Here is a 25,683-nt window from a genome sequence, read left to right on the forward strand (position 1 = left end):
TACTTTTCGTTTTCAGGCTCTGTTATTTCCAGAACTATCAACCTCAGAAATTTTGGACTTGGGCCACACTCTTGAAATCCGAGTGTGTTGGGGGGGGGGGGTAAATCTACCACACCGCTTTCCTTAGCCTGTGGGACCCCCTAAGACATGGATAGGCAAACTAAAGCCCACGCGCCAGATCAGGCCCAATTGCCTTCTGGATCCAGCCCGCAGACGGTCTGGGAATCGCCATGTGGATTGCCAGCACGCACATTCTTTCCCTCTCCCTCACATGGCAGCGGCGGCGGTGGCGCCTCCTCCCTCCCTCCTCCTGGCTTCTCCCTGCCCTGCCTAGAGGAGGAAGGGGGCTGGGTTTTGTTGGTCCCAGCAGCAACAACGCTCGAGTGGCCGCCATTTTAAGCAGCCCCTCTCCAGAGCCCTTTCGCGCGCCTCTCATCGTCCCTCCAATGCCACCAGCCCCTGCCACTCGCAAGACACAGGTAAGCAGCCACCGGGTCTCACGGTGCTCTTGCATTATTCCCCCCCCCCAAAAATAGTCTGGTCCCCCAACAGGTCTGAGGGACAGTGGACCGGTCCCCTGCTGAAAACGTTTGCTGACCCCTGCCCCAAGACATCAAGCAGAAAAGAAAAATATTTGTTTTTGTGGGATTGGCACATGGCTTCCGTAGCAGCCCCTTAATTACTTGGCCTGATCTTTTGATCAGTTGTATGTTTTGGCACCTTCTCTGTCCGAAGATTCGGGAACTTACGTAGCTGCTATTCATTCATGTTGAATTTATTTGTATGCAGGGTTTCTGGACCCGACCCAACACTAGGAGTCGGTGAAATGTATTTTTAATTACTGGGGTACCAGAGGAACAAAACAAAACCCCACCCAAGTTTTTCCTTTTGGTTTTGTTTAAGCTTCCCTGCTTTTCCAGCTGCCGTCTGTGTCTCTGCCATATGTGTCTCCTTCGTTTGTTTTTAAAGTTACCTGCTGTTATTTTCCATGTCATTTTGAACTCCACTCAGCCATGGAGCTCACTGGGTGACCGGGGGGGGGCAGGGCAGTCCCTGCTTTTCTCAGCCTCTCCTACCTCACAGGGTTGTTGTGAGGATAAAATGGGGAGTGAGGAGATCAATGCCGCCACCTTGAGCTTCTTGAAGCAGAAGCCGGCCTCTAAATGTAATTAACAAAAAAAAAGCTGCCTTTGTTGCACTTTGTACATTTCCTTGGGGTGTGTTTTGGAAGGCGTTAAATAAGCAAGCAAATGGTGATCATTGGAGTTGTAGTGAGTTACAGGTTCTCGCATTCCTGCATACAAGACAAATCTCGCTGCGACGCACATGTTTCTCTGCGTTTTCAACTCTTTGGTTCGGCATGTCCTCTGTGTCTTCCAACAGCGCTTCTCTCTGCCCCCTGTCTCTGATGACTTTATGAAAGAACTTTGCGGCTCGGGAATAAATGACGCTCCGCAGATCAGCAGGCAAGGTATTGAGTATCATTTGTGTGTTTACTCGAACCCCGGTTGGTTAAAATCCCTTGCTATTCCAGATTGGCCTGTGTGGCTCTCTTGTGAATCTGACCTGGCGTCAGTCAAACACATGGTACAGCTCTGCCCAAATAGTTCAGTCCTGAAAGCACAGCACTGGCTGCTCGTGAGTCTCTGGGCCAAATTCGAGCTGTTGGCACTTGCATATAAAAAGCCTTAAATGGCTTAGGGCCCAAAAGAGTGACACAGGTTTTCTGCCTGACAGAAACGAACACCAACTGATGCACCTGAGCCTGCCACAGATTCTCACCATACAGCTCAGGATTCCCTGCCATAGAATCGTAGAGTTGGAAGGGACCATGGGGGTCATCTAGGCCAACCCTCTGCAATGCAGAAATATTTTCTCCAACGTGAGGACTGAACCCTTGACCCTGAGATTAAGAGTCTCGTGCTATAATCATAATAATGATAATAATTTATTATTTATACCCTGATCATCTGGCTGGGTTTCCCCAGCCACTCTGGGCGGCTTCCAACAGAGAAATGAACTAAAATTATCTATTAAACATTAAAAGCCTCCCTAAACAGGGCTGCCTTCAGATGTCTTCTAAAAATCTGGTAGCTGTTCTTCTCTTTGACATCTGATGGGAGGGCGTTCCACAGGGAAGGCGCCACTACTGAGAAGGCCCTCTGCCTGGTTCACTGCAACTTGGCTTCTCGCAACGAGGGAACCGCCAGAAGGCCCTCAGTACTGGACCTCAGTGTCCGGGCAGAACGATGGGGGTGGAGACGCTCCTTCAGGTATACCGGACCGAGGCCATTTAGGGCTTTAAAGGTCAGCACCAACACTTTGAACAGTGCTCGGAAACGTACTGGGAGCCAATGTAGATCTATTAACAACGGAACTACCCCAGAGATGTTTCAGTGTGCAGCCATAGGCCACAGGAAGGAGAAGTAGCGACCCACCCAACAGAGGAGCCAGAAACCAATAGTTTCCATCTGTGGCTGCCTGCTCCTCTCCTCTACACCGTCAGGGTTCATGCAAGGTGCCTAACAAAGGCAGAAATTCAACAGGTGAGGTATTCCGTCATTGCCTCTCCACCTGCATGAGACCTGCTTCTGCTAGATTTTGAAGACTTTCCTGTTTTTGTCCTCTGTTAAGAAAGAGATAGGGACCCAGGTGGCACTTTGGGTCAAACCACAGAGCCTAGGGCTTGCCGATCAGAAGGTCGGCGGTTCAAATTCCTGAGACGGGGTGAGCTCCCGTTGCTTGGTCCCAGCTCCTGCCAACCTAGCAGTTCGAAAGCACGTCAAAATGCAAGTAGATAAATAGGAACCGCTACAGCGGGAAGGTAAACGGCGTTTCCATGTGCTGCTCCGGTTTGCCAGAAGCGGCTTTGCCATGCTGGCCACATGACCTGGAAGCTACACGCCGGCTCCCTCGGCCAATAATGCGAGATGAGCGCGCAACCCCAGAGTCGGTCACGACTGGACCTAATGGTCAGGGGTCCCTTTACCTTTAAGAAAGAGATAAGTTGCCTTTTTATTTTATTTTAACACCTTACACAAAAGCTGCAGTTAATTTATTTTGGATTTTTAAAAACAAAACAAAAAACCAACAACTTTAGATTAGAATTTTAACTGAGGCTGCAATTCTCAGCAGACCCACTTGGATGAAATGTGCATGACTTGACATACTTGCAGTGTTGAGAACAGGGAATATTTTAATGCAACGTATGGAAATGCAAAACCTGGTGGCATGGAGTGCTCCTGTTCGGAATTCCAGCCAGCCATGCTCTTTTCAGGGCTCTCCATTCCATTCCCCCAGTTTTACACACACAAACACCTGCCAGTCAGCATTCTGTGTCCAATCAACACACCTGGTCCTAATTGGGTTGTCTTGCAATTCCACCCCCCCACCCCTGAGGTTTATATTCTGCAAACTGTCTGGCTCCCACAACCCTGCTGACCCTTCCCTTTGTTCTGTGTTTCAGTGACGAGGGAAGATCCCATAATTCAGAAATATGGAGAAGAGGGCCATGGGCTCTCCAGGTATGTCCTTACTGCGGAGGAGATGCGTCTCCATGATTACCCCTTGGAAGGTAAGCTCCTGTTATTGGGGAAACAGAAACACACATTTGTGATTACAGTTAATTTGCAGATTATTTGAAAAGCGGGGGGGGGGTGCTGTGGTTCGGTGGTGGAGCACATGTAGAGTTATTTTCTCTGTAGTTAATTTCTCTTTTAACTATTCAGCATCACCAATGGAATAAAATGAGGGTAGCTCGAGAAGGAGGTTCAGGTCAGACCCCATGGCAAACCGTTGCTTCCTTGCTAGCTGCTGTTTAGAACCCATACTGTTGTTAAAAAGCCGCTTGTCTGCTTTTGTCGTCTGCCACCTCATCGCTTACTGTTCTAGTCAGTTGTGTGGTGGCAAATTCAGAAGCACAGAGTCCCTTCGTGGCAATCACAGCCACGCCTTCTCAAAGCCACGTCCCTTCCACAATCATACGATCATATTATAATTATTCAGTAATCATAATTAGGGATTCGTTGCAACAATCGGCGCAGATCTCCTTGTGCTTCCTTTCAGCCAGATCTACCCTTATCTGGGCATAAAGAAGGTAAAGGTACCCCTGACTGTTAGGTCTAGTCGCGGACGACTCTGGGGTTGTGGCGCTCATCTCACTTTACTGGCCAAGGGAGCCGACGTTTGTCCGCAGACAGTTTTTCCGGGTCATGTGGCCAGCATGACTAAGCCGCTTCTGGTAAAACCAGAGCAGGGCATGGAAACACTGTTTACCTTCCTGCCGGAGTGGTACCTATTTATCTACTTGCACTTGATGTGCTTTCGAACTGCTAGGTGGGCAGGAGAAGGGACCGAGCAACAGGAGCTCACCCCGTCTTGGGGATTCGAGCCGCCGACCTTCCGATCGGCAAGCCCTAGGCTTTGTGGTTTAGACCACAGTGCCACCCACGTCCCTCTTTCCTGGGCATACGTGTGGGCAAATGATTTTCAGAGTACTCGGGTATCTTCTTTCAGACTGAGCTAAGTTTCATTTTCCTTGGCGTTCCATCGTACGTCACAGAACTTGCGCACCATTCTCTTGAAATGGAAGCGCCAACCACACTGGCTCTTGCCATTGGAGCTGAAATACCTTCGCTCCTTTCTCTAGGCCTCAGCAACTGCAGCCATTTTGTCCGCACCCGTTGTGATGGCCCAGCGACAGACAGCAGCCCCCTCTTTGGGCTGGACTGTGAAATGGTATGTTGACATGACACTCCCTGACAAACAAAAGAAAGTGAGTGTTGTGCTTTTGTTGTGTTTCCTTGCTGAGGCTTAAACTGTGGGAGACCTTCAGCGTGAAACGTTACACTGGTTAAAGGCATGGGTGGATTAAAAAAGAGCCCTCAGTTCATAGAATTGGAAGGGACCCTGACGGTCATCTAGTCCAACCCCCAGTAATACAGGAATCTGAACTACAGCATCCCTGACAGGTGGCCATCCAACCTCTGCTTGGAACCTCCAAAGAAAGTCCACCACCTCCCGAGGGAGTCCATTCCATTGTCAAACAGCTCTTGCTGTCAGAATGTTTTTCCTGATGCTTAGCATACCTGCCAAGTTGCTGTCGGAGAAATAAGGGACCGGCCGGAAGTAGCAGACCGGAAGTAGCGCTGCTGCCATTTTGGAACTGGGCAGAGCATGCTCAGAAGTGACTTTTGATGCTGCTTTGCCCAGTTCCAAAATGGCCGCCGCGCCAGAATAAACCGGGGGGGAAACAAAAAAATCCGTTTTTTCAGCTAGGAACAGCTGGAAAAATGAAGATTTCCTGGGGAATGCGGGAGACTTGGCAGCTATGATGCTTAGTCAGAATCTCCTTTCCTGTAACTTGAATCCATTGGTTTTAAGTCCTACCCTCCGGAGCAGGAGAAAGCAAGCTTGCTCCATCTTCCACGTGACAGCCCTTTGAGATATTTGAAGATATTTGAAGATGGCTGTCATAGCTCCTCTCAGTCTCCTCTTTCTTACAAGAAGATTTAACTCTTGAGTTAAAAAGGGTTCCCCAACCCTAGGGTAGACAATATGAGATGGAGCAACGGTCTTGCCTTGGTATTAGGAAGCTTCCTAAGCCTATTACCCAAAATGAATCAGGGAATCTAACCCTGATAGGTAGGTAGGAAGCAGTAAGGGGTTGGAGGAGATTACATGACTCATATTTTCCTGTTTTGCCAAGCCTGTCCTAAAAACCTCCTCAGGAGCTCTGAGTACTCGAACCAGCCCTGTGGAGGAGACCCCTTTACATGTGGCCTTGTACTTATGGGGCAGGGGTTTGAATGTAGTGGGGAGGAAGTCAAGGCCTCAGCCTGAGCCAGTTAAGACCTTTCTTGATGTTCTTTGCTTCTCAATGTTTTCCCCAGTGCCTCACCGATAAGGGATCCGAACTCACGCGAATCTCGGTGGTGGATGCCCGTGGTCGGTGCATTATGAATGAGCTGGTCAAGCCTGAGTTACCAATAAGAAATTACCTCACGAGGTACCCTGGTCACACATTTATTCTGTGATGGAGAATGGGCAGAGAACCACCAAGCCTAGACACTACAGGGGAGTGTGTGTGTATGTATCCCACAAATCGAGAGTTAGCACGTGGGACTTAGAATTGCTTCTGTTCAGATACTCTCAGCTACCCTGTCCCTAGATGTTGCCTGACTACAGCTCCCACAAGCTGGTCAGAGATGAGGGGAATTGTACTCCAACAAGAACTGGGGATCCAAGGCTGGGAAAATCTAAGCCATCCCCCATCCCTTTTCTGTTACCCTGCTCCTCCTTCCGTGGCCACTGAGCATTTTTCAGACTTGACAGGGCTGTTTGGACGATCCTCTCCCTGCCCTTAGGGTTTTCTTTCAATGATTGTTATACTTCTGCAAAACTCCCCCCACCCACACTGTGCTCATTCAGAGACCAGCTAATATCCCCCTCTCTTTTGCCTGGGTAATGCAGATTTGGCCGCATAAGTATTGGCACTCATGGACTGATCATTAGAAATTATGTGCCCTTTCTGGACAAGCCAACATTTCCCTCCCTGGCAGTCTGAAGCAACACAGGCCGTTCTGTGACACTCCTTCTCCCTGCAAAGGCCAGGTCTGAGCTGTTCCACAGGGAAGGTGGGATTTGTCCAGGAAAAGGAAATTCGGGATGTTTCAAATCAGATTTTAAACCAAGAGGCCGGGCGAGATTCTGTGCTAAGGATTCCCACCAGAGCTTTGCCTTGGCTTGAAAATGCAGCGTTCCTTCAAGGGCTCTGACTACCCCTCCTCTTGTGTCTTGAAGTTACTCTGGCATCACGGAAGAGCTACTCCTTCCCGTCACGACAACCCTCGCTGACATCCAGGTCCGGTTGAAGAAGCTGCTGCCCCCCGACGCGGTTTTAGTGGGCCACTCTTTGAATAATGACCTTCAAGCTCTAGAAGTGAGTCTGTGAGTCTCCTTTCCTTCGACAAGTCTCACTCCTCTCAGGGCTCGGACCTCTTGCGTAAAGGGCAAGGAAATTGAATCTGCATGTTTAACCTTAGAAACACAGGGAGATATACTGAGTCAGGCTCTCTGTCCATCTAGCCGTCTTGGGGCTATTACCAAGGATTGTTATTAATGCTGGGCGATATCTGTGATCTTGATATATACCAATATGTCATGACGTCTGAAATAAGGATGGAGCTGTGTTAGAGGCATTGGCTGGCTTCACGCATTTTACCCCACATTGTGATTTTTGCATAACACATGCACACAGAGAGAGAGAGAGTGAGAGAGAGAGAGACCATGATTCACAATGTATTGCCAGGTCAAAAAGTCTGAAACCAATATCATGATGTAGACTTGAAACTGGTTTTGAAAGATATATTGCCCCTGGCTTCCGGTTCCGGTCTGCCTTAATGGAGGGAGCTCCCACGACAACGGGAGACAGCTGGAGAAGGAAAAACAAGGATGATTAAGGATAATTAATCAAGGATATACCCTATTACCCCGCTCTAGTTGTACATAACTTAACAGCTATGTTCTACCTCCATTGTTGGAGCCAGTTTGCCTCTGCATACCAGGTGCTAGGAGTTGCAGGCAGGCAGGGTGCTGTTTGTTTGTTGCACAAAATTTATACACCACTTAGAATCGTAGAGTTGGAAGGGACCCCGAGGGTCATCTAATCCAACCCCCTGCAATGCAGGAATCTCAACTAAAACATCCAAGACTTGGGAACAGCTTAAAAATCTCTCGAGGGAGGAGAATCTATAACCTTCTGAGGGAGTCTGTTCCACAGATCTTAACCGTTCAGAATCTCGTAACTTGGAAGTTATTGGTTGTAGAAAACCTCAGAACAGCTTGCAGAAAAATAAAGAAGTAAAATGCAGGAAAAAAGTCACAACCACACTTTATAAAGAGTACAAAAGTTAAAATACTAAAACAGATTAGAAGCGCCTTAACTTTCTAAGCATCTTAAGTAGGATTTTCTGAACAAGAATGTGCTTAACAGGCGCCGGGAAAAGCACAGGAAAGGCACCTGTTTGATCTCAACAGGCATGGAGTTCTAAAGTGCCGTCACACTAAAGGATCAACGAGACTCAGCTACATTTGTAAAGATAAAGCGCTTTATATGTGTTATAACACTTTGACACCAGATGGCACTGTGGAGTCCTGTTTTTCAGCAACGGGACTTCCCAGTATGAAGTTTACAATGTGTTTAACTGAATCACTTCTTGGATGTGTCTAGATCCAGCCGTGGAGGAAGGCGATCGTGAGCCAGTGTGGTGTGTGAGCCAGTGTGGTGTAGTGGTTAAGAGCGGTAGACTCGTAATCTGGGGAACCGGGTTCGTGTCTCCGCTCCTCCACATGCAGCTGCTGGGTGACCTTGGGCTAGTCACACTTCTCTGAAGTCTCTCAGCCCCACCCACCTCACAGGGTGTTTGTTGTGGGGGAGGAAGGGAAAGGAGAATGTTTGCCACTTTGAGACTCCTTCGGGTAGTGATAAAGCAGGATATCAAATCCAAACTACTACTCTTCTTCTTCTTCTTCTTCTTCTTCTTCTTCTTCTTCTTCTTCTTCTTCTTCTTCTTCTTCTTCTTCTTCTTCTTCTTCTTCTTCTTCTTCTTCTTCTTCTTCTTCTTCTTCTTCTTCTTCTTCTTCTTCTTCTGTCCTGCTTGCAGGCAGATTCCCACAGGTATCTGGCTGGCTGATGTGAGAACAGGATGGGCTGCTGGCCTGATACAACAGGCTCTTCTTGTTCACTATTAGTATTTTTGCAGTTTGCAGGCTGCAAATCCGGGCCAGTAGCAAAGGATCAAGTTTCCCAGCCTCGTCTGCGACTTAAAAATGTCACCCTTTTTTGAGTCATGTATTCTAACACCCCTCTCCGCTTCTTCCAGATGGTGCATCCGAATGTTATAGATACTTCTCTTCTTTTTGCCAGGAAGGGTGGCAAACGATTCAAGCTCAAATTCTTAGCAGAAGCAGTTTTAAGGTAAAGTATTTCCCCTGTCACTCAGACATCCTGACCTGAGACATTCTTCATGCAGAGCAGATGCTCTATTCCTGAGCTACGGCCCTTTTCCAACCTGGGGGGGGGGGGTCAGATTGTGCCAACTTCCACCCCAAGGTTTGGAAAACAGAGCAGATCCCGGGAAATCACAAGGAGATTGTCTTTGCTCTCGGCCAAAGCCAGTCAGAAGGGGGGTTCTTTTTATTAAAGAGCCATTTTGCAAGGCAGTGTGTGCTGTTATCAGGCGCCACGGCCCTCGCTGCATTGCTGCACTTAAACCTGCACATTTTGCTTTTCTCCTTTGCAGGAAGCAAATCCAGCGCACTGACGGAAGCGGCCACGATCCAACCGAAGATGCCAAGTGTGCCCTTGAACTGGCCCAGTATTTCATCAGCCAAGGACCCAGGAAGGTATGTGGCTTTGCATCTTTCGCGCTTCTTTTCCTTCCTTCCTTCCTTCCTTCCTTCCTTCCTTCCTTCCTTCCTTCCTTCCTTTTTTCGAAAAATATTTGCCTGCAAAAGGATTGTAGGCCTGCTGACAGGTTGAAAGGGTGTGTGGGGAGGGAGAAAATGCCAGGGAGCTACAAAAGAACAAACCCTAAATGTTTGGGATGCAATTACATCAAAGCGGGAGAGGAAAGTAAGGGCCTGCTTGCTTTGCCTTTGAAATAAGCTTGTGGGATTTAATTCGTTCATTTGCATCGCCGGGGTTGGGCTTGATGACTCTTGGGGTCCCTTGCAGCTCTACGGTTTTGTGGTTCTGATCAGGTGGGGTTTGAGTCTGACACTCTAGGGTGACTGCAAGCCCATTTCGACACATTAGTCCTTTTCAAGCCCGAGTAATCTAGAGTCCTTGGGAACAGTTTTGACGACGACACTCCTTTGTGGAATGCAACAAATTCCTCCAAATGCATCACTGACCCATAGAAAATGTTTACCTAGAGCAGCTGCTTTCTTGATGAATTCTTCACTCTGAACCATAGCCAAATGTTATATATCCCTCCCCCCAAATGCAAATAATATAAGAACAATATTCATGCCAAATGCTGTAAATAGGACACTTCACTCAAATTACATTCCCTGGAGCCAAAGCAGCCGAGGCACGACTTCCATGAAGCATATTTTATAATAGCTGTGAACCTGCTGCCTTGTGTGACTGATCATTCGGAATAAAAACAGATGCTGCAAGTATGCAGATAGGTCAGGCTTGTCACCACGAGGTCCCAGAGCAAGTTACAGCACTGGAAATATTTAAATCAGTTAAAACGATCTGCAGTGAGAAAAATCAGGCTGTGTCTTAAATCTGCCTCCCTCTGCCCAATGTCAAAGACCAGGTTAAAGAGGCACGTCTTTAGCAGAGAACGAAAGCTCTGCAGGCAAGGTGTCAGGCAGACCTCTGTGGGGAGGGAATTGCACATCTTAGGGCCGCCACAGAGAATGGCCTCTCTTGGGATACCCACCCCACACTAAACTGCCAAGAGGCAGTTGCCTCTCTGAAGACCCGAGAGGGGCTATAGAGAAGGGGCCGGATGGGGAGCTCTGCTGATAAGATTTACGGGCCCCCAGAATGGATGTGGTTAATTTGAGTTTAATCTGGAGAGTGCAAAGAGGAGCTGTCACTAAATCCTGGAGACAGGGAATCGTTCCCTCGCAGAGCCATTGGTGTGAAGGTCGCTCTGCAGAGTAAGAAGGCAACAAATCCCTGCCCCAAAGAGCTTACAATCTCGAATGTGACCCCCGAGGAGACAACAGGGAGAGGGGGAGGGTGAAGTATATGGGGGAAAGGATAAGTGCTCAGTTCAGTTCGGAGTTCTTAGGCTTATTAGTAAACACTGCATGTTGTTGTAGTAGTATTTGTTTTGCAAATTTATAAACCACTTCACAACCTGAGACCACCGAAGCGGTGTACGTCGAGATAAAAATAATATTAAACTGTCTTGACAAACCCTAAAAAATAATTCAGAATGGTTGAAAATAATTTAAACCATTCCAACATCCTACAGGTGTACAATTAATGTTTCATAGATGACCCAGACACACCTCAGGAAAAGCCTTCTTAAAACCATCACATCTTCCGTATGCCCTAAAGATAATGACCCCCCATGACGTCTGCCAAATTCCAGCTGGTAATTGAGTCCAGAGGCTTAGTTTCAGTAGGAGGTGAGGGATTTAATTTCTGCTCTGCCAGAATGTTCCCATTTTGTCCGCCAGCAGTGGCCTTAACTCTGGTTTCTCTCGCCACCTCCTCCCACATAGTGCCCTCCGGATTCTGTTGAGCTTCCGCGCCCCGCCCCCTCATCATCTCTGACCGTTTGCCCCAGCGACTGGGGCTGGTGGGAGTTCAAAATGTTCAGAGGGTTCCAGAATGGGGAAAACGTGATCTAGCGCAAGCCCCCTTTTCTTTTTGGGTGCCAAGACCTCGCCCTGGTTCTTAATATTGTACAGGCACATAATTTGCAAGGGGAATCTGTGCAAACGCTCCCCCGCGCCCCTAGGAAAACTCCAAGATCAGAAACCTGCAGACTCTGGAGAGGGGAATGTCTGGTGAAATTCTGTTGGCTTCACACCAGGTAGCAGAGCTGAACCTGGAAGCAAGACAGCTAAAGCAAAGGGAGACGGGAGAGGCATGGAACGGTGCCTTGCCGCAGCAAAAGAACGGGGTGAGGAAACCCATCCAATGGTAAATTTGTGTTGCTTTTCATTCTCTTTTGGGGGCAGCCTTTGCCTGAGCGATGTGTGTATCTCAGCCTTCTGTAGCACCATCACTCCACTTTGTTGCTGTTGTTTAGTCGTTTAGTCGTGTCCGACTCTTCGTGACCCCATGGACCAGAGCACGCCAGGCACTCCTGTCTTCCACTGCCTCCCACAGTTTGGTCAAACTCATGTCCGTAGCTTCGAGAACACTGTCCAACCATCTTGTCCTCTGTCGTCCCCTTCTCCTAGTGCCCTCCATCTTTCCCGACATCAAGGTCTTTTCCAAGTTACTATTGTCTTGGCAGAGTCTCTGGAAAGAACGCTGTGCAAATAAGCTACCCGCACCTTTCAGGACACATTGTCCGCATGATAATTTGCTTGCCTTCATTTAACGATCCGTGCTCTTGTCAAAATCGCCAGTTGTTGATTTTGCGAAAGGAGTCGGACTTGGAAACTCAACATTTCAGCGCTCTTGGCTGTCTCCATTCTCGCTATTTAATCTGGAATTGCCAACCTTCATTCACTCACTTTGTACAGGAAATCCAGATGATATCATCCTGCTGCATTTTGGATTTTTCCTGTGTTGGCCTCCATGTTTTTTCAGACCTTATTTGTTGTCACTGTTTTGAGATGCAGTGCTATTGCATCATCCCCCCCCCCCCCCCGTCCAGCATGGACTCAAAAAGCACTATTGAGGTTTCCCAGGGTGACTGTGCCTTTGTTGGAAACTTCCTTGCAAGTTACCACTTGCCTTTAATTAAATGTTTCCTCCTTGCATTATGAAGCATAATAATATTGGCCAACTTACAGGGTGGTTGTCCATTAAGGACTTTTGAGTGTCCTACAGAGCTATATAAGTATTAATCATGATTATTATCTAATCAAAGTGAGTAGTCAGTTGTAAACATGACAATGGGTTTGTTTGTTTGTTTGTTTTAAATAGACTTTGCTTTCATTGTTGGTGTGTGTGTGTGTGTGTGTGTGTGTGTTACAGCCTTCTAGACATCTTGCACTCTGTTGGTCAAAAAACATTGCTTCTGGGAGGACAGAATGAGGAAGCTTTCTACAACTGTCAAAATCAAACTGGCTCTCCAAATAAGCAAGTGAGTTATAAATATCCCTCCCAGCCTTGACATTTTATCCCAGCTTAATATTCATTTTCCAAAGCTGAGAAACCCCCCACACTTTGGTCCTTCCCAACAGAAGCATAGAGAACTGATTCAAGCACTTGGAACCAGAATGTTTAAAAGAGGAGGACTAGGACCCAGGAGACCCGGGTTCAAATCCTCATTTGGCCATTAGGCTCCCTGGGTGACCATAGCCTGAATAAATGAGACAGTCAAAAGGACTGTACCTATTCAGATTTTCAGATGGGGGGGTGTTGCATGCATGGTTAGTATGGTTTTGTGCTCCTTAGTGTTGCAATTACACAGAGCCCTTTAAGAGACTGATCCCCATCCTGAATATTCTGCTCTCATTATAAGAAATATATATGAGGAAGAGGGGTGTGCAAAGAACATTCTCCCTAATTGCTAAGTAAGAATTTTGCCTCCTTCTGGTCTTCAGTTCAGGCCTGTGATTGGACAAGACACTGCTGTAACTTGGATGGTACAAATAAACTTTTAAAAATAGCTAATAAATAACTTCTATAAATAATAAATAAGTGTATCTGAAGAAGTGTGCATGCACATGAAAGCTCATACAAATGACAAACCTAGTTGGTCTCTAAGGTGCTACTGGAAGGAATTTTAATAAATAACTGCAAGTGTATTTTGCTGACACAGCCTTTGCCAACCTGCTGCCCTTCTGGTGTTTTGGGCTCCTGTCAGTTCCAGCCAGGCTTCTGTCTCTGGCCTTCAGGACTCTCCACAGGCCACATCCCCTTTCTGAAGGCCACACCCTTCAGTGGCTGTGCTTCACACCCTCCTTGAGAGTTTTTGCTTGGCTGGGAATGTGTCCTTGGAACTCTGATAATGACTCTTCCTTATCCGGAGGGTGTGTGAGCCTGTGTGCAGAATCTAGCTTACTGTACAAAGGTAATATTTGCATCCATTGCTCCGCCCATGCTTGCATCTGGCCCCACCCACCACTGCCATGTGACCCCCAGAAGGTTTCCCCAAAAGGAACACAGCAGCGCTGAGACTGAAAAGGCTTCCCTACCCCAAATATTCATTTTCCATGCAGCCAGATTTTCACTTTTATTGACCCTGCAGCCCATGACTCCAAATGTCTCCTACCCAACTTTCTCTCTGTTTAGGTACTCCAGAGAGCCCTGGAAGAGATTCCCAGGTCCTCCTTCAGTGTAATTCAGTTTGCTTTGGATTCTCAGCATGCCACACCCAACCAGGTTGCAGAAACAGTTTCCAAGGTAAACAGCACTTCCCTATGTCCTTCCACAGGGGTGGCCAAAGCAAGACCCACAGCGGGTGTGGGGAACCTTTGGCCTTCCAGCTGTTGCTGAACTACAGCTCCCATCCATGCCAACAAGCATGGCCAGAGGTGATGGGAGTTGTAGTTCAGTGGCATCCGAAGGGCCAAAAGGTTCCCCAAAATCTGATTGACAGGAAGCTCTCCGGATGATTTGTTATTGTTTGGATGCTTTCTGAGTCCCGATTTTGATTTTGATCATGTGTTTTTAACAACAGCAGCAGCAACAAAATATTCTCCTTCCCCTAAATTAGGCTGCTGAGAAGAATAACTTTTTTGTGGGGTGCATAAAACCAGGAGTGGATTTGTGGGTGGCAGTTCTGTGAAATCCCACCTTGAGTGAGCATTCCTGAACCAATGAGAAGTTGGAATGACTCAGCAAGTCATGCACTCAACCTAGCTGGTGTTGCTATGGTAACCCAGTGCACCTGGCAGCCTTATCTCAAGAGCATCCAGACATGGAGAATGTGCTCCTCAAAACACGAGCCTAAGTACTGTGTAATTTAACCCATTATTCACGTTACACCAACAGAACATAGGCTTCGTGGCCAGCAGCCATTCATAGCCTTGTCCTCTGTGATTTTGTCTAATCCTCTTTCAAACTATCCATTGCCTCCTGTGGGAGCGAGTTCCAGTGTTTAACTGTGTGAAGAAATGCTTCCTTTATCCGTCCTGAATCTTCTCCCAAAAAGTCTTATGATTTGAGGTGGGGAGCAAGTTACTTTAAAAAAAAGATATCCTGAAGGGTCCCAAAATGCAACCAGCCTTGTTCTGGAACAGAAGTGAAAAACTAATGTTGCTTTTAAACCCTCCCCTTATTGCAGATGAGGACCAAGCTGGCCAACATGCTGACACTCTACGCAGGCCCATTTGCCAAAGACTTCTGCCTGAAGTCTCTGAAGAGAACCTTCAAGAAATACGGCCATGTTCTATCAATAAGGGCCATCACAGAAACATTTGAGGTAAATAAACAAAATAAATTCTGCTAGGATGAGGGAGGCAGCACATGTATTCCTTCTAGTTACACCTGATTTTTTTTTTTACTTTTATGATTTTATTATCAAAAGCCTTGTACTGAGTTCATATTATTTTTTTTATTCTCAAATGTTTGCCCTTTTTCTCATTTGCATTTTCTGTTTAATAAAACATTTTTTTAAAAAAAGAAACCCCTGTGTTGGGCGCTCTTGTAGTGGACAAATGAGATCAGGTTTTCTAAACACAGTTGCCAGTTGCTTCTGGTTTCATATCATGGTTTGCAAATGTGGCTTAAACCACAGTTGGGACTCACAGGAAACTATGGTTTGACGAGCCAGGTACATGGGGGGGGGCCACATGGCTTGTTCTGAGGTTGGTAAAACCACAGTTTATGGACCTATGACCTGGGCTGATCTGTTTCAATATTCTCTTTTTTCTAAAGCCCCACATCTGTATCCAGTATGAAGTGCTTGAGGCTGCCCAGCTTGCCATGGAGAGTCTCAATGGCGCAGAAGTAGCAGGATCCTCAATCAAGGTGAGCTCGTATCTCGCCCTCGCATTCATGACATAGTTTTGGGCAGAGAGCAGCTGTAATGGTGCCGTTAACGGCTACTCTTGAGTAAAGACGCCCAAGTCCGCTCTGTCTTTAATAGTTTTATTGTGCATAGTATTTACAGTGCAGAGATAGCAGAAAACATGACCTCGCAGCCACTCGCAGAATCCGGGAGTGGACGTTTCCGGCTGCGGGACCAGCATAAGAGCTCGGGCACCCCGAAACGCCTCCTCCCGACCTTACGTTTGGTGGCGCGCCTTGATTCGGGCGCCGGAAGGGGCTGCATGTTCCCCTCCACCTGTTGGTCAGGGCGTTGCAAAGGCTCTCCAACCTCACTGAGCCATGACACCTCCGTCCTGCTAACTTCCTGATTCCCCTCTGCTGACCCACTGCTGCTGCTGCTGCTCTCACTGGGCGAAGTGCTGGTGAACAGGAGACGGGGAGGTTCCCTGTAAGAAGGCCCTCTGACAGCAGCAGTGGGCAGGCATGGCAGCATCTTGTCTTCCGCCATCGTAAGTTTCGTAATTATCCAGTACTATTCGGATAAGGGACCCAGGTGGCGCTGTGGTTAAACCACTGAGCCTAGGCCTTGCTGATCAGAAGGTCGGCGGTTCGAATCCCTGTGACGGGGTGAGCTCCCGTTGCTTGGTCCCAGCTCCTGCCAACCTAGCAGTTCAAAAGCACGTCAAAATGCAAGTAGATAAATAGGAACCGCTATAGCGGGAAGGTAAACGGCGTTTCCATGTGCTGCTCTGGTTTACCAGAAGCGGCTTTGTCATGCTGGCCACATGACCTGGAAGCTATACGCCGGCTCCCTCGGCCAATAATGCGAGATGAGCGCGCAACCCCAGAGTCAGTCACGACTGGACCTAATGGTCAGGGGTCCCTTTACCTTTACCTTATGCTCCGGATATAAATTGGCTCCCACTGAGCACACACAGAGCAAAATATTTCCACCAGACCTGCATGTAGCCACTCGCCTATGGCGCATACAAATTACCTCCAGGTGATCAGGCTGCGAAAAGAGGTGTGTGTCGGGGGGAAACCCACCCTCTGCTCTGACCTGCATCTTCCAAATTCCTCTCAAGCATTTCATGCCCATTGCAAGCCCACCAGCCCCTTTAAGTAATGCCCTCATGCACACAGGGTAGAAGGCCTCTGGACTACAGGGCGCCAGGTGAGTTTCAGTTTCTCCTCTGGTGCCTTTCAGCTTCAGAGACCCGTCACTGAGGAAACGCTCGATTGTGAGATGCTGGTGAAGGAGCTGGAAAGAGATGCAGACAATGAAGGCGTCCTTTACCTGGCAGGATTGGGGAAAGCCCAGAGCGAGGCAGGCTTGCGGGAGAAGCTGGGTTATTTGAAAGACTTAAACGCCGTTTTCCTGCCAAGGGATCCCAGAACCGGAAAACATAGGAATTACTGCTTTCTCAGTAAGTAGAGCACCTGAGGAACTGGATTCTAGGCGCAATAATAATAATAATAATAATAATAATAATAATAATAATAATTACTATTTATATGCCATCTATTCCTGCTGTTCTTGGATGAGCGGAGGCAGGCTCTTGAGCAGGGGTCAGCAAACTTTTTCAGCAGGGGGCCGGTCCACTGTCCCTCAGACCTTGTGGGGGGCCGAACTATATTTTTTGGGGGGAAATGAACGAATTCCTATGCCCCACAAATAACCCAGAGGTGCATTTTAAATAAAAGGACACATTCTACTCATGTAAAAACACCAGGCAGGCCCCACAAATAACCCAGAGATGCATTTTAAATAAAAGGACACATTCTACTCATGTAAAAACACGTTGATTCCCGGACCGTCCACGGGCCGGATTTAGAAGGCGATTGGGCCGCATCCGGCCCCCGGGCCTTAGTTTGGAGACCCTGCTCTTGAGCAAACAAACACCATCCTAGGAATCTCCCCCAGCAAAAGTTAATCTTTGTTATTTGTGCTGGCTGAGGAAATAGCACTCAATTGATTTTGTGTGTGTTCTAGAATTCCCCACACCAGAAAGCGCCTCCCATGCTCTTGAAGCCATAAGGGAACAGGCAGCCAGAGGAAGCAAAATGGAGAGCAGGAGGGCTCTCACGCCTGCACGTCTCCACAAATGGTTTCGTCACGTGAATCAAAATGGCGGGAAGCTCCTTGCCTCACAGCCACCCCTTGAAGCTCCCTCCCTGGAAAAGGAGCGGCCCTTTGCTTTGGTGAGCTTTTTGCCTTGCTCTCAGTGTGTCGTGGGAAAGTGGTTTGAATGCAGAGCTTGGGACAAAGGTTACCTCTCTGATACCTTCCTGAGCTTGCAGCATTGATAACGGACTCTGCCAGTGGAGTGTTCTTGATGACTGGTCTAGAAACTTCATTTGGTGTCGGAGGATATAATCCTAACCACCCGCACTAGCTTCCTGTTATTTTACGTTCATGCGTTACTCATAACCTTGGGACAATGTGTACCGGAGGTGGCAAATTCACAGTTGGTCTGCCAGCTCCATCCACTGACATTTTCCTGCACTGGGGTGGGAGGAGAGCACAGAGCAGGGCTTGATGGGAAGCAGCAGTGAGGAACTTGTGGCCCACAAGCCTACTCAGGTCCATTGCACCTCCTCATTTCCCCTGTGGCGTGGGTTTGCCCGAAACCACCCCCTCCTTTCCATCACCGGACATCGTAGGATGGCCAGCTGTCCAACAGACAGACCCGCAGGGCGGCTTGTATAGTTCGGCACCTCATTCAGTGCAGAATTATATCTGGAAAGGCAGAGTTGGGAGTGCCGTCTAAGTGTTCTCCCTTTCCAGCCCAACTTGAATTCAAAGGGGAACGTCTTCCTTTGTAGCCAGGACTTGAATTCAAGACATGACTGCAAAGGAAGAATCAGGAGTGAACTTGAATCAGCTGAGATCAAAGTTGTGTGTGTGTGTGTGTGTGTGTGAGAGAGAGAGAGAGAGAGAGAGAGAAAGATTTTTGTATGCATGAATGTCCACCGTTGAAGGCAACGTACAGTTGAATACCGGTGACTGTGAATTGCAAGTGGGGAGAATGGTGTTGTGCTCAAGTTGCACTTGCAAGCATCCTTTGGGCATCTGGTTCAACACTGGGAGATCAGAGTGCTACACTAGCTGGCCTGATCCTGCAGGGAGCTTCTGAACATTCTGCCCATATGCGTGGGTAAAGGTGCAAGAGTTGGGGCACGGGGGGACTGTGCCAATTTTGGCAACACCCACTTTTGATTGGGCCGCACCTGTGGCTGCTATGCAGTCCTCAGAGAGAGGACCAACATCATTTGTCGTCCTTGGGCCAAAAAAAGAGAGAAAGAAACAAAAAAGCCATCCCTGACTTAAATGCCCACAAAGCACTTAGATAATCAGTTTGTCATGGGTTCTTTTTTAATTGCAAATTTAAAGTACTGGGGACCCTACTACCAATGCTCTTTTGCCCACTGTACAATAGCTTTCTGATGCCCTTCCCAGTGTCATTGTGGTTATTGGGTTTTTGCTTTATGGACAGCCTTCATGTTAATCCTACACAGGAAGAAGATTTAAAGAAAGCCGTGAAGACATTAGACCGTAGAATCAAACAGCTGCATCGGTGCTTGCCGAACCACACGCTCTGTGTTGTTTTGTTGCCAGGCACAAACAGGTAAAAAACTTTGCAGTTTTTTTTCTGCTTTCACTGAATTCTAATATTGAAAACTAAGCTCATAATCTAGAGCAGGCATCCCCAAACTTTGGCCCGCAAGATGTTTTGGACTACATTTCCCATCTTCCCCAACCACTGGTCCTATTAGCTAGGGATCATGGGAGTTGTAGGCCAAAACATCTGGAGGGCCGCAGTTTGGGGGTGCCTGATCTAGAGCACTGTTCTTCAACTTTGAGTCCCCCAGATGTACTCGAACTTCAAGTCCCATCATCCCCGACCATTGGCTAAGTGGCTGAGGATGATGGGTTTTGTAGTCTTAACAACATCTGGGGACCTAAAGTTGAAGAACACGGGTCTAGAGCAGGGGTTCCCAAGCTGTATTCCACGGACCACCAGTGACCTCCATGCTTCATTCAGGCGGTCCACAGGATTGTCTGCAGTAAGTATTTGTAGCAATTTTCAATTGCCTTTTTATGTTTTTCTTCTGTGGAATGCAAACGGTAGCACAATGAAATGCAATGTAAGAAAATAAAAGAAGCAAAAAAAAGAAAGAAAGAATGCAATTAAAAAGCATACTGCATCTAGCACATTGCAATTGCTACAACAGGCACGAAAATCATTAAGTGGCCCTCGAAAGACCATTGCAGGGCGTTGGACTAGATGGCGCTTGAGATTCCTTCAAACCCTACCATTCTGTGGACCTTGACAAGGTGGTGGGGGTTTGAATCCCCCTGAAGAATAAACCAAGACATGAAAAGGGGTGAGAGTGGGACAGGCTCTGGTGAATACAAGCAGAAATTTATTTATTTGGAGAAAAGAATGTAAGTCTGTGCCAGTTAGATAAAATGTACTAAATGATTCAGTTGGAAAAGCAAACCTCATCATATTCAAACCAAATCTCTCCCCCCCCCCCCGGCACAAATTTCTTATCTCCATTTCCTCTCCCCAGTCTGGATGGATGACCTGCTTTCATGATTTTTTTTTAAAAAAATAGCACCTTAGAGACCGACTAAGTTTGTTATTGGTATGAGCTTTCGTGTGCATGCACACTTCTTCAGATTTAATGAATGAGCCAATAGCCATGACAGTCAAAAATTTGCACAGAGCACTAAGGTTCCAATCCACCGGGCCTCAGGGGTGGCCTGAACAAATGTGGGAAGGAAAATTGGGAAATGCCTCAGTTAGCTTGATGGGAACAAGGAGCCCTTAAAACTGACCGCAGTCCTACCATCTCAAGCTGGTTGGAGTCTTCCGGCCCCGCTCTCGACAGCTAGCACAAAATATCTCGGTTGCTGCTTTATGGCTTTTCAGTTATCTCCTCCCTGCAAGTGTTACATGCTTTGGGCTCCTGTTATTATTTTTCAGGGGCTTAAAAGAAAGGAAGCTGAGCACCCTAGAGGCTAGACCGGCTTGGCTGTTCTTCAGTTCACTGGGGTATAGGGAGGGGGGGGTCTCTTGCTGCTGCTACAGTTTTTTCGCTTGTTTGCAATAATTCTTTTAATGTGCTATATCAGTAGCTATAGATCTTTTCTCCAGCCCCCACCCCAACCAGCTCCCTTTCCTGAGCTCCGCATGCAACGCCACATTGGCTTAATCAGCCCCAGGGGAGGACTGAATGCAGGGATGAGCCCTTGCAGGCCTTTTAAAATTCACTCTGCCTCCATCCTTTGATCCTAAACCCTCGCTGCTGATTATTTGAAGCCGGGCGTGGGGGTGGGGGTGGGGTGGGGGTGGGGGGTGGCAGGGAAGTGTTAGATGCTTCCCAAGCAAGTCATTTTTTTTTGCTCCTGATAAGCCTGGGGTCGCAGACAGGAATTGATTCATGGCTGTATTTTCCTGCTCTTTGTTAACTATTGAAAGCTTGCCAGTGTGCCGTATTCCTTTCTTTCTTTTTGCACCAAAGTACATTGCGCAAAGGGACGTGGTTCGAATCCCCACAACGGGGTGAGCTCCCGTTGTTCGGTCCCTGCTCCTGCCAACCTAGCAGTTCGAAAGCATGCCAGTGCAAGTAGATAAATAGGTACCGCTCCAGCGGGAAGGTAAACGGCATTTCCATGCGCTGCTCTGGTTCGCCATGCTGGCCACATGACCCGGAAGCTGTACGCCAGCTCCCTCAGCCGGTAAAGCGAGATGAGCGCCGCAGCCCCAGAGTCGTCCGCAACGGGACCTAACGGTCAGGGGTCCCTTTACCTTTACATAGCGCAAAGCTGTTTGGACCAACAAGGGTAGATTTCCAGCTCAGCCCCCCCCCCCCACGTCTGGAGGCTGTCATGAAGACTGTGGACGCAGCCACATGGCACATTTGAAGCACAAGGCTTCCCTCAGAGAATCCTGGGAACTGTAGTTCACCCCTAGCAGCGCCCCACACCCTCAACAAACTTAAATGTACGCTGGGGATTGAACCTGAAATCTTCTGCATACAGAGGGTTTGCCACTGAGCTGCAGCTCTTCCCTGTTAAAAAATGGGCATACGTTATGTAAACTATAATTCTCTCCCCTTTGTCCCCATTCTCCCCACGTTAACTAAAAAGCCCCAGATGGATGTTGTTCCACCCCCACCCACCCCGATCATTTTGCTTTCCCTATTGCGCCGTCCTTCCATCTCTACAATATCCTCCGTTCAGCAACCAGAACTGTGTACAGTATTCCAGGGGGGGGGGGGTGTGTGGCCTGACTCAGGGAGTGTCCTTTCATCTGACACACGCTGCAGCTGCCAAATGGTGATTTGAGCAGTTAATATATAGTAGGGCAATGATACTTGCTTAGTATATCTTTGTTCCTTTGGTTAATCACCCTCCTTGGTTTTTAAATCTGCAGGCATTCACAGAATGAACACATAGGGGGGAGGCTAGAGAAACACCCCATCCCAGAAAAGTACAATTGGGGAGGTGGCGCTGGTATTAATCCTCAGTATGCAAATAAATACGTAATATGCATGCCCCTATTTTTCATCTGTGAAATGTTTGGAAGGTATGGCAAAGCAAGGAAAAGAATGTGCTTAAGTTTGAGAAATCTTTTACGTAGCATGGATGGGCAGACTTCACTCTTCTAGGGTCTACATTGTTTTATTTTTACTATAATCCCAAGATCCACCAACCAGAGGAGCATACGAATGCTGAGCCCAGAAATTGGTTTTAATGTCCAAGCTGAACTAAGTGCAATAGTTCTTCGACACAAAACTTTCCTCCTGGTCACCCCTTCCAAGATTTCTCACCAAGCTCCAACAATTTGACATAAAGGTGTGAAAAGCAGCCTGCATGCTCCTGAGGATGTTGGAGACGGGGCTTGCTTAAACAGGGCTCCAGAGAATCTGCCCTAAGGGTCAGGATGGCGTAGTGGTTATAGTGTCAGACTAAGACCTGGGAGACCAGGGTTCAAATCCCCGCTCAGCCATGAAGCCGACTGGTTGGCCTTAGAATCATAGAATTGTAAACCATGCCACAGTGGGAAAATTTGTGGAAGAATAATTGGAAATTCACAAACTGTTATGTCTTACCGTAAGAGAAAACTTCCTAAAAATGCAACACTGATGGTATCCAACACCTTGGAAACTGTCAAAGATGTACAAAGTGTCCCAAGTAACTGCTGGAGGTGTGGAGATAAATCAGGCACTTTCTATCACATGTGGTGGCTATGCAAAAAAATCCAAGCATTTTGGGAGAGTATCCACTTAGAAATACAAAAAATGATAAAGATTTCCTTTAAGAGAAAACCAGAAGCTTATCTTCTGGGGATCACAAATTTGGATATCCCACAAAAAATGAAGAGTATATTTTTATACGCCACAGTGGCAGCAAGAGTTCTTATCGCTACAAAGTGGAAGAGCGATGAAATCCCCTCTATCCATGAATGGATCCAAAAGCTAACAGATTATGCGGAGTTAGGTGGTTTATCAGAAAAAATAAAGAACAAACCAAAACAGGAATTCATCTCAAAATGGGAAGTCTTCAAAGTTTCTTTGAAAAACAATTACAGTAGTTTAAACTCTGTCTCAGCATTTGAATAACTTTAGTAGTAGATTTAAGAAAGATATGAAACTTAAGATAAATCAATAATTAGTTAATTTAAGATAAACATGTGTATTGGCAACAATTAATAGATAATTGAAATAAGGAATGGACGGGAGGTCGGGTCTATAGTCTAAGGAGCACTTTTTGCTTTATTGATTTGTAATTAATATTGTCTTTATCACTGTTTTGTTTGTATTTTTGTTTTCTTTTTTTGGTGTATAATTTTTTTAAAAAAAAAAATCATAGAATTGTAGCGTTGGAAGGGACCGCAAGGGTCAACCAATCCAACCCCCTGCAATGCAGAAATCTTTTGCCCAACATGGGGCTCGAACCCACGACCCTGAGAATAAGAGTCTCATGTTCCACGGCTGAGCAACCAAGGCCCGGTTGCTTTTCTCTCAGCCTAATCTTACCTTGCAAGGTTTATGTCAGGATAAAAGGAGGGATCACGTGCGCCAGCTTCAGCTCCTTGGAGGGAAGGCGGGATATACTTATAATAAATGAATGAACGAATGACTAAATAAATAAATACCTTCTGCCCACACAGGGCATCTTGTTCAGCTTTCCGTTTGCCTGCAAAAAGCAGAGTTTACACAGCCCTCCACCTTTCAGCACTGTGTCCCTGGAAGGCAAGTAACTCTGGTTCCTGTCGCTTGCTTTGCAGAGGCTCCGAATCGTTCCAGGGCTTAGTCCTGCTGGGAATCAAAGGAGAAAAGCCTGCCTCTTGAGGTTCCTGTTCGCCTTCACAGCTTTTAACGCCCTGGTTTTGCTCAGAGCTCCAGTGATTTCATTGAGGCCCTGCGTCCCGAACAGCAGCAAGTCGTGTCCCCCCCCCCATTCCTTCAGTGTTTTAAATATTAAAATCGGTCAAGTCAAACATGAAAGAAGCTGATCCAGTTATTAATTCAGTAAGCTGGGTTCCCCCTCCATTTCACCTCCACTTAACCCAGGCATCCCCAAACTGCGGACCTCCAGATGTTTTGGCCTACAACTCCCATGATCCCTAGCTAACAGGACCAGTGGTCGAGGAAGATGGGAATTGTAGTCCAAAACATCTGGAGGGCCGAAGTTTGAGGGTGCCTGACTTAACCTCTGCTAACTGCTAACCAAATCTTTAGGTGGGGGAAAAAGAGCATGGAAGAAGCTAATTGGGTCTGGGTTTGGTGGAGCTCAAAGAAAACTTCCATTCTGAAAAATTTCCACTCGGTTAATACTGAATAAAGCTATGTTGAAGGGCCAACACGCCTAGGGCTTGCTTATCGGAAGGTCGGCGGTTCGAATCTCCGCAATGGGGTGAGCTCCCGTTGCTTGGTCCCAGCTTCTGCCAACCTAGCAATTCGAAAGCACATCAAAGTGCAAGTAGATTAATAGGAACCGCTATAGCGGGAAGGTAAATGGTGTTTCCATGCGCTGCTCTGGTTTCGCCAGAAGCGGCTTAGTCATGCTGGCCACATGACCTGGAAGTTGTCTGCAGACAAACGCCAGCTCCCTCGGCCAGTAAAGTGAGATGGACGCTGCAACCCCAGAGTCGTTCACGACTGGACTTAACTGTCAGGGGTCATTTACTTTTACCTTTTTTAAGAGCCAACATTATCTAACGGTTGGATTCTAACGGTTGTCACCGAAATTCACCACCTGGATTTGCAGGAGGCAAATTTTGAGTGGGAAGGGAGAGTTTGCCACATATATTCTTCTTGTGTGTAAAATTCGCCCAACAAGTTAAGGGTTTGCTCAAATGAGAAAATTCTCAGGACATTCTTCTCTAATAAATATTGGCCTTTGTGTGTGTGAGAGAGAAATTTAACAAGAAATAATGTTAACTGTTGGAAGTTTTAAACAGGAACACCATCATGGATGTAAGAAAATGCCGCCCACCCACCCCTGGGGCCAAAAGGTGCATAGACAAGGGCTACCCACCTATCTCTGCCTCTTAGGTCCCATAATTAAGCTTTTCATAAACGTATGTAGCATTTTCAACACACACACACACACATACCATCCAGCCTGCAGGAAGTAGCACATTTTAGAGCAAAACACTTAACTTTGCCCATGGGAAAATGGAATCTGTGATTCACACATTTTGGTCTTTTTCCATCTTCATAAAAGGAAAGGTTTCAGCTTGAGTGGGGTGGAGGAACACCGGGGGGGGAGGGAGGGGAGAGAGAGAAAGAGAAACTCTTGCCGAGGCAGGAATGTGTATAGACTGAATTATTTATTTATTTATTCCAAATATATTTTGGAAGCCCACATGACCATAGCTCTGGTAGGCTTGCAGCCCATTTGGTTTCTAAAAACATTGAGCAAAGGCATTGAGCCCCTCTGAGCATGCATAGATTGCCCTGTGCCCCCAAAAGAGGAAAAAAATGTCGAAAACTGGATTTAAGAGCAAAGGGCCTCT

General features: G+C 47.2%; 1 protein-coding gene across 2 annotated transcripts in view; it reads left to right on the forward strand.

Moving 5' to 3' along the window:
• REXO5 (RNA exonuclease 5) overlaps positions 1 to 25,333 on the forward strand; it is a 35,824-nt gene extending 10,491 nt beyond the window's left edge. Inside the window, exons 5-20 of one of the 2 annotated variants that reach the window (XM_035130497.2) lie at positions 1,384 to 1,471; positions 3,467 to 3,574; positions 4,649 to 4,737; positions 5,892 to 6,007; positions 6,802 to 6,940; positions 8,883 to 8,977; positions 9,303 to 9,405; positions 11,565 to 11,674; positions 12,683 to 12,791; positions 13,946 to 14,056; positions 14,940 to 15,077; positions 15,533 to 15,625; positions 16,854 to 17,073; positions 17,640 to 17,848; positions 19,166 to 19,275; positions 23,950 to 25,333. In XM_035130497.2, coding sequence (XP_034986388.2) covers positions 1,384 to 1,471; positions 3,467 to 3,574; positions 4,649 to 4,737; positions 5,892 to 6,007; positions 6,802 to 6,940; positions 8,883 to 8,977; positions 9,303 to 9,405; positions 11,565 to 11,674; positions 12,683 to 12,791; positions 13,946 to 14,056; positions 14,940 to 15,077; positions 15,533 to 15,625; positions 16,854 to 17,073; positions 17,640 to 17,848; positions 19,166 to 19,275; positions 23,950 to 24,013 — 1,902 coding nt within the window. In that variant the 3' untranslated portion in view covers positions 24,014 to 25,333. The remainder of the gene's footprint in view (positions 1 to 1,383; positions 1,472 to 3,466; positions 3,575 to 4,648; positions 4,738 to 5,891; positions 6,008 to 6,801; positions 6,941 to 8,882; positions 8,978 to 9,302; positions 9,406 to 11,564; positions 11,675 to 12,682; positions 12,792 to 13,945; positions 14,057 to 14,939; positions 15,078 to 15,532; positions 15,626 to 16,853; positions 17,074 to 17,639; positions 17,849 to 19,165; positions 19,276 to 23,949) is intronic. The other variant, XR_004693526.2, reaches the window with a different exon arrangement.
• Positions 25,334 to 25,683: the final 350 nt, after the last annotated feature.

This window comes from Zootoca vivipara, chromosome 14, assembly GCF_963506605.1.
Source record: "Zootoca vivipara chromosome 14, rZooViv1.1, whole genome shotgun sequence".
NCBI classification, from domain to species: Eukaryota; Metazoa; Chordata; class Lepidosauria; order Squamata; family Lacertidae; genus Zootoca; species Zootoca vivipara.